The 9,117-nt window shown below is 37.0% G+C and overlaps 1 protein-coding gene across 2 annotated transcripts in view; it reads right to left on the bottom strand.

The window, feature by feature from the left end:
* ALDH7A1 (aldehyde dehydrogenase 7 family, member A1) overlaps positions 1-9,117 on the bottom strand; it is an 88,211-nt gene that overhangs the window by 31,041 nt on the left and 48,053 nt on the right. For both annotated transcript variants that reach the window (XM_006870673.1, XM_006870674.1), the window contains exons 9-10: positions 5,174-5,271; positions 1,795-1,836 (exon numbers count right to left, since the gene is read on the bottom strand). In XM_006870673.1, coding sequence (XP_006870735.1) covers positions 1,795-1,836; positions 5,174-5,271 — 140 coding nt within the window. The remainder of the gene's footprint in view (positions 1-1,794; positions 1,837-5,173; positions 5,272-9,117) is intronic.

Below are 9,117 nucleotides of genomic sequence, written 5' to 3' on the forward strand. Positions count from 1 at the left end.
TTTTGATGCTTTCTGCATCATTCAGTAATTTGCCCAGAGAATCCTTCAATATTGAAAGTCGAGGCTTCAATTTTTTTCTTCACTTCCTTCAGGGTGTTGTTCTTCCTTTTGATTTTCTAACTCCAGGTCTTTTCACATTTTGTTGTAATATCTGACTTTGTCTTCTTGAAGTGACCATTGAAACTTTCTATTTAGTTCTTGAGTTTTTCATTTCTTCCATTTGCTTTTGCATCTCTACACTGGAGAGCAAGTTTCACAGTCTCTTCTAGTCTTTATTCTTTCTTGTCTTCTTAATGACCTTTTGCTTTCTTCCTGTATGATGTTCTTGATGTTATCCTACAACTCTTCTGGTCTTCAGACTTTAGAGATGTCTCTAAATTCAGGTGGGATATATTACAGGTCATACTTTGGCTCTCAGAGAGTTGTTTTAATTTTCTTTAGCTTCAGCCTGAACTTGTATGTGAGTAATTGATGAGCTGTTCCAAGTCTGGCCCCTGGTCTTGTTTTGGCTTATGTATGAAGCTTTTCTACTGTTTCTTTCCTACTGCTTACAAAATGTTACCTGTGTTTTTATATGAACTCTAATTAAATTAGGAGTTCATCTGGGAAAAAAACCTTCTACTACATATTTTTCAAGCCCCTAGTGTCTACCATGGACTCCTGGGATGGTGCTGTAGGATCAGCACTGGACTGTGAACTACAAAGTCAGCAGGTCAAACCCACCAGCTGTTCTTTGGAAACCCTATACAGGGTCGCTACGAGTTGGAACTGACTTGATAGCACTTAACAACAATAGTGTCTACCATAAGGAACAATGGTGGCACAGCAGGATAAGCACTGGACTGCTAACCACAAGGCTGGCAGTCCAAACCCACACCAGCCACACCACTGGAAGGGAAGAAGATGAGGTTTTCTGTTCCATTAAAGATTTACAGCTTCAGAAACCCTAAACAGCATCACTATGGTAGTTAACAATCGATGGCAGTGGGTTTTATGGAGTGTACATCATATGGCTGGGCATTTAAAGATGATGCTTTTCATTACAAATCCATTCTTCTATTAAGTCTCAACATACTGATTTTCATTCCATCATCCAGAAGTTAAGCTGGTAGACTATTTTCTTTTGTATCAAATTCAAACAATTAACAAAAGATAATTAAGTAATCTTCAAATCTAAAGGTAAATGATTTTATTTTTGTAATGTCTTAAGGAAGTTTTCCTTCCACATTATAAAAGCAGTCAAGATTCCAAGAGACATATACTAATGTCTCTGAAATCTAAATGATTTGGTAAGTTACATGTTGTTGCTTGCTGTTGTTAAGTGTTATCATATCTGTTCCAACTCATAGCAACCACGTATAGAGTTTACAAGGAGTAGCTGGTGGGTTTGAACTGCCAACCTTGTGGCTAGCAGTCCAGTGCTTATCCTACAGCATCAGAGCAGTAGTCCAATAAGAGCTGCTTATTCTTAGAGAAGCATGTTGCCAGGTTTCAGAAATGAAGAAAAAAAGTAACGAAGAAACAACTCCATACCACAACAGAGGCTCAATTCTTGGGGTTGCAGATCTAAGATATCACATGGCAGATATGAACACCTTTCCTTCCTAGTTACCTGTGCCTGCTAACCAAGTTTGTATCCTGTTTCTCAGGGAAAATTCCAAAACAGGAATTAAGTCTCAGTCACACATAATGCCTTACTGAGTAGTGGGTTAAGGTCTTCACCAAGTTCTATAAACTCATAGTGTTATTGAGGATATATCTTCAATGGTAAACACAACAAAGAGGCAGCCTTACCAATAATGGCATTGTTTCCTCCAAGTTCTAATAAACTTCTCCCTTGAAAAAATATAAACAAGTATTAATGCCTATTATAGTATTTAATGCTCACAACTGCATGGCCTCAGAATATAGTCTCTCAATTTTTTTGCTTTTTTTTTTTTTCCATTTATTTTCTATAATTTAAAAAGTAGCAAGAATATTCCATCAACACTCAATTTCCTGATTTTAAAAATGCCCTCGTCGTTAGGTAACAAACTCTAAAATACTCAGTGATAGAAAACACAATGTCTCCAGTTTATTCTAAATGGTTCAAAAATTACATGCACTCACAATTTGGGTGTGTGTAGAAAGATGAGGCTTTCTGCTCCCGTAAAGATTTACAGCCTCGGAAACCCTGTTCAGGGTCGCTATGGGTCAGAACCGACTCGTCGGCACTTAACAATATATATATATTACTGATAAGAGAGAAAAAATTATAAAGCCAATCGGACAAAATCTAAACAACTGCTGAATCTTGATAAAAGGCATACTGAAATTCCTAATGTTAATTTTTTTTAACTTCTCTAACCCTAAGTCTGAAGTGATATCAAAATAAACAGTTGGGAAAAAAAGTGTTTTTTCAATTGTGCTCATACTAGAAAATTTTCAAATAGTAATCAAAGCAAAAGAAAACCTACAGCCCATAATGCCATCGTAAAATCTCTGACACAATTTGGTGTAGCTCCTTCCAATGTTTTCTCTGCACATTTATATTTAGTTAAGATTAAACCACCAAACTGATTTTGCTTTCCATTTTTCCCCTGATCAATGTTTCTAATATTTTCCCTAAGTTATTAAAAACTGTGAACAAAAAATTCACTGCAAATATTTGGTATTTATGATGTAGTGAATTTTACTTAGCTATTTTTCTACTACTAAATACACTGATTGCCAATTACCTACTTATGTCAGGGCCAAGGCTCTTGTTATGTATTGCCAACCACAAAAGTTACAAGCTACAAGTGTCATTCTTACCTTCTCTCTCTGGCAAAGAGTTGAAATTTACCTGATTTTCCTCCCTTAAATGTACATTAAAACCACCTTCTATAGACTAACTTTTTATTTACTGGTGATATCAGAAAAGTACGTTATGGCAGGAGAGCATGTCTTCATTGTAACCACTCTGACATAATAAATATCCTACTGGAACATTAACAAATACGTGTCTGTGTTATTACAGTCATTGAGTGCACTACATCAGCTTTCATCACTGCTGTAATAGTTCATGTAGACAGCTTGTTCAGTATAATAGAGCACTATGCTAAAGTTAAAAGCAAGGAAATAGAAAACACTATGCTTAACACAGTTCCTAATTGGCTACAAGCAATATTTGGCAAAAGAGGATTTGTCTTTTTTACATCTTTCCAATTACCCAAGCAACTGCTTTCTAACTTCACTCCTATTCACCACCCCCCTACAAGAAAAGCACCTATAACTCAAGATAAGAAATTATGTTTAAAAATCTACACTCCTCCTACTATTACTACAACTTTTAATCCTACTGACACAATCTCCACTTAAAAACTAGTGCTCTGAGAAGGGAAAAGAGAAAGATGGGAAGATGAAATCTGCTAAAACTAATGATGCTGATCATTTCTTCATGTGATTATTAGCCATTTGTATCCTATTCAAGACCTTTGTCTATGTTTTGAGTTATTTGTGTTTTTAATGTTGGACTTAAGAGTTTGTTAGATATTCTGGATATAAATATATGATTGGAAATATTTTCTCTCATTCTGTAGGCTGTCTTTTCACTTTTTCTATGCTAATTTTGAAGCACAAATGTTTTTAAGTTCAATGAAATGTAACTTACCTATTTTTCCTAATATCTTTTGGTCTCCCAGGACTATTTCCTAGCCCATGGTAACAGAAATTGACTCCAGTTTTCTTCTAAGAGTTTTATATTGTAGCTTTAGCTCTTATACTTAGGTCATTGATCCATTTTGACTTGATTTTTTAGGATTCGTGTGAGGTCGAAGCCCAACTTCATGTTTATGTATATGGCTTTCCCAGTACCATCTCTTGAAAAGACTACTCTTTCTCTGCCCAAAGACCTAGGCACCCTTGTTAAAAAATCAACTGGCCATACATGCTATGGGTTTATTTTTGGACTCTTAAATTCTGTTCCACTAGTGTGTATGTATACCTAGCACCTTATGCGCATATCTCATAGTCTTGATTACTACAGGTTTATAATAACTTTTGAAATCAAGAAGTCTAAGTTCTCCAACTTCATTCTTTTTAAAAAATGGTTTGACCATTTTGAATCTCTTGCAGTTTCATAGGAATTTTAGGATCTGCTTGTTGTTATTGTTGTTGTTATGTGCCGTGGAGTGGTTCCGACTCATAGCAACCCTGTACAGGGTTTCCGAGGCTGTAAATCTTTATGGGAGCAGAAAGCCTCATCTTTCTCCCACGGAACAGCTGGTAGTTTCAAACTACTGACCTTGCAGTTCACAGTCCGATTCGTAATCACTACACTACCAGATCTGCTTATCAATTACTAAAATTAAAAGGCAGCTGGAATTTTTATAGGGATTGTATTGAATCTATAGATTATTTGTGAGAATACTGATACCTTAATATTATGTATTCCAAAAACTAAAAATAAGCTATTTCAATGAAGTTTTTTTTTTTTTAATTTCTTTCAATAGTTTTTGTGTCTCTATGTACAAGACTTGTACTTCTTTTGAAAATTTATTGTTTTTATTTTTAATGCTAGTATAAAAGGAATTGTTCTGATCTTGTAACCTACAACCTTACTGACCTTGTTCATTAGTGCTAACATATTCTCATAAGCTTGCTTTTTAATAGCAAAGCAGCTTACAGATGAATTAGTCAAGTCTCATCTCAGGCTGTGGGTAGAGTCTAAATTCAACATAAAAGCCAAAAAAATTGTCACACAATATTATCCTTGAAATTTCTTAAACAGTCATAAAGTAAAAATCATAAAGTAATGTCTATATAACCCATTTCAGTCATACAGACATGAGATACAAATGAGAAAAGATTTAAATCTTCTATTCCACACTCATTCTAGTTCCTGTATAAATTGTGCTTTTTCCTTTTTTAATTTACCAAACCGATCTGATTACATATATTGATGAATACATTTTATATGGTTCTACTACTGTCATTTGAAGAAAATATTACACCCTTTCCCAAATCTTATGCTGTGAAAACTTGGGCGTCCCCTAGTATTAACCCATTAATAACTACACCCATTTCTTTTGCTTGAACATTCAAAACATGACTGAGTTGTCTCAATGAAAAGGGTCTAGAAAAAAAAACCCAACTTTTAGATTCTACATCATTACTTAAAAAAAAAAAGCTTAATTAGAAAGCCAACACTTACCAAACCTTTCCTGAACCATAAGAGCCACCTGTTTTCCCACCTGCGTGCTCCCAGTGAAGGACAGCAGGTTCACCCTCTCATCTTTGGCCATTGCTGTGCTGCAGAGTAAAAGAAATGGTCACCAAAGCAAGTAAACCCAGCAAGGACACCACCTAGTGGTACTCAACAGGAAATACTGCCACGGCCCTGAAACAGTCAAAGCTACAAGTCTTGAAAACCAAATAGACTTCACTTCTCACATGTAGAGCCATACCACAATACAAGGTAACCTCAAGGTCAGTCAGGAGGAAACTAAAGAAGAAACACCTTCCTGTACTGAGTAACTGGACAAGATGATCTTAGCATTTCCTTATGTTTCTGTGAAGCAGGAACATTCTAGCTATTTTGTACATTATTAATCTAATGAACAGTTCTATTAATAACTAAAAATTTAGAAGACTGCAAGAAACATCTTATAGTATCCCTCATGGTAGTGGTTGTTGCTAGTTGACTTTGAGTCAGTTCCAACTCAAAGCAACTCACCCTAACAGAATTTAAACACTGTTTGGTCCTGCACCATCCTCACAATTGTTATGTTTGAGTTCACTGGTGCTGCCATTATGTTAATCCAACTCATTGGGAGTCTTCCTTTTTCTTTGCCCCTACACTTCTCAAGACATGATGTCCTTTTCCAGGGATTGGTTCCTCCTGATAACATGTCCAAAGTATGACAACATCTAACCATACTTGCTTCTCAGGTACATCTGACTGTACGTCTTCCGAGACAGATTATTTGTTCTTCTGTCAGTCCACGGTACTTTCAGTATTCACCCCAAAACCATAATTTATATGTATCAATTCTTCTATCATCTGCCTTATTCATTACTAACTTTCATATGCAAATGAGGTGATTGAAAATACCATGGCTTAGGTCAGGTGCACCATAGACCTAAAACTGACATCTCTCTTTTAACACATACCTTATTGAGGTCTATGAGAGCAGATTTCCCTAATTTGATTTTTCAACTGCTGCTTCAATGGGCATTAACTGTGGACTCATGCAAACTGAAGTCTTTGACAACATCAATCTTTTCTCCATTTAACATGTTATTTGTTGATCCAGTTGTGAGGATTTGTTTTCCTTACATTGAGGTGCAATCAATACTGAAGGCTATAGCTCTTGATCTTCATCAGTAAGTATCTCAAGTCCTCTTCGCTTTCAGCAAACAATGTGGTTTCATGTGCATATATCACAGATTTCTAGTAAACCTTCCTCCAATCCTGGTACCACATTCTTCTTCACATAATCCAGCTTCTTGGATTATTTGCTCAGCATACAGACATGCAGGTCCTTCATGAACACAACGAATTATTCTGGATTACCCATTCTTCACCATATCTAGAATTTGTCATGATGCACAGTTGAATCCCTTTGCATAGTCAATAAAGCACAATAAACATTTTTCTGGTATTTTTTGCCTTCAGTCAAGATCCATCTAGTCACAACAATGATACCCCTCACTCCACATCCTCTTCTGAATCTGGCTTGAATTTCTGGCAGCTCACTCTCCGCGTACTGATGTAACATTTTTAATTGTCTTCAGAAAAATTTTAGTTGCATGTGATACTAATGATACTGTTAGATGATTTTCACAGTGCACTGAACCACCTGTCTTTGGAATGGGCAGAAATATGGATCTTTTCCAACTGGTTAGCCAGGGAGCTCTCTTCCAAATTTCTTGGCATAGACAAGTGAGAACCTCCAGTGTTACACCAGTTTGCTGAGATATTTCAATGTTTCCCATCAATTTCTGAAGCCTTTTTTCACCAGTGTTTTCTGTGCAGTTTGGACTTCTTCCTTTAGTTTCCTAAGTTCTTGATCATATGCTGCCTCTTGAATTGACTGAACATCAACCAAATCTTTTTGGTAAGTGTGTAATCCTCCATCTTCTTTTTTGTTGTTTTTTTTTAACTGCTTTATTGTGAGTTATGTGATAGTTTACATGGGAGAACATTAGATTTACATTCATTCTATCATATATTATTTCATTACCATGGTTACAATCCCGTCCATGCATCATCAACCAATAAAAGGGTACACCCTGCAAACCTGCCCCCTGGTCATCAGCACACAGCCTCTCTTCCTCTCTGGGTAGAGTTTCCAGCCAGTTCATCTCTCGCCATCATCATCTCTGCCTCCATCTCTGCTGTCACTGTTTCTCTGGGTAGGGTCCCACACTCCACTCTTCTCCCTTGGCCTCCGCTCCTGGCCTGCAAAGTCAATCACTTCCTTCCTTTTGTTACAAAACCTTTACATTTCCAACCCTCACAGTCAGTCCTGATAGTAATTATTCACTATTGTACTACATGAGTGCTATCCCCATCTCCTCTCATCAGTCCCGCCCAGACAGACTGGATACTACTCATGGAGATTCTACCTTCTCTGTGTCCTCTGGATCTTGGCTCCCTCTTGAAAGCTTATAAGCCAGTCATTTCTTGCCTTTGTAGCCCCCTCTATTTTGGGTAGCCAATGTCCAAGTTGCCCATCCCTATCTACTCTGTGTATGGAGGGGGTGGGAATCATCCTCACTATAAAGATTTGTTCCCTCATTTGAGCTACTGCATCCATAGGTGTAAGTCAAGTTCATCAAATTGTATCAGATTACTCTTTTTTTTCCTCTTCTTTCTTCTTCTAGTTGAGCGCTGATCATCCAGCCACTGAAGCCAGGTCGAATGGGTATTATCTGCAAGTGTGGGTGTTCCTGCCTCCATCTTCTTTTGATGTTACCAGTCATTCAATATTTTGTCCACTGTTATTGTTGTTTGTTGCTTAGTGCCCTCAAATCAGTTCCAACTAATAGTGACACTGCACATAGAGTTTCTGAAGAGCAGCTGGTGGGTTTGAACCACAAACCTTGTAGTTAGCAGTCCAGTACTTATCCTACAGCACCACAACAAAACTCCATTTTGTCCATAGAATCCTTCAATATTGCAACCCAAAGTTGAGTTTTTGCTTCAGTTCTTTCAGCTTCAGAAATCCTTTTGGTTTTCTAACTTCAGGTCTTTGAACATTTCATTATATCTGACTTTGCCTTCTCGAGGTGCCCTTTGAAATATTTCTTTTCAGCTCTTTTACTTCATCATTTCTCCCATTTGCTTTAGCTTCTCTACACTCAAGAACAAGTTTTAGAGTCTTTTCTCACATTACTTTGGTCTTTGGAGTTTTCCTGTCCTTTTAATGACCTTTTGCTTTCTTATGTGTTATGTTCTTTATATAATCCTTCATGTTGTTACTATTGTTAACTGCCATTGAATAGGTTCCAACTCAAGTGCCATTTGAGTAGATTCCAACTCCTAGCAACCCTGTATAGGGTTTTCGAGGAGCAGCTGGTAAGTTTGAACTGCTAGCCTTACAGTTCATACCAACCCTACAGCATCACACCAGGACTCCCATGGCAGTATACTTATAAAGGCTGTGCTAGGATTTCTAGTTGTTTCTAAGGATTTAGAACAGATACTACTGGTTTGAATCTATTCACTCATTTATAATTCAGTTCTTCAAATGTCCCATTGTGATCCAAGCAGCTTGAAGGATTAGCCCAGGTACATTTCCCCAGGTAAACCCCAGCAAACATGAGCATGGATATTCACGGTACAACTCAAAATGAAGAGAAACAGCTGTAAACATCCATTAATAATCAGATCATGGAATGTACTTAGTATGAAACTAGGAAAATTGGAAACTGTCAAAAACGAAATGGAATGCATAAACATCGATATCTTTTGCTGAAATGCACTGGTATTGGCCATTTTGAATCAGACAACAACATGGTTTACTATACTGGGAATGACAAATTGAAAAGGAATGGTGTTGTATTCATGGTCAAAAAGAACATATCAAGATTAGTCACAGGTACAAAGCTGTCTATGATAGGATAATATCCAAGCACCTACAGGGAAGACCA

The sequence above is a fragment of the Chrysochloris asiatica genome, unplaced genomic scaffold (assembly GCF_000296735.1).
Source record: "Chrysochloris asiatica unplaced genomic scaffold, ChrAsi1.0 scaffold00147, whole genome shotgun sequence".
Taxonomy (NCBI): domain Eukaryota; kingdom Metazoa; phylum Chordata; class Mammalia; order Afrosoricida; family Chrysochloridae; genus Chrysochloris; species Chrysochloris asiatica.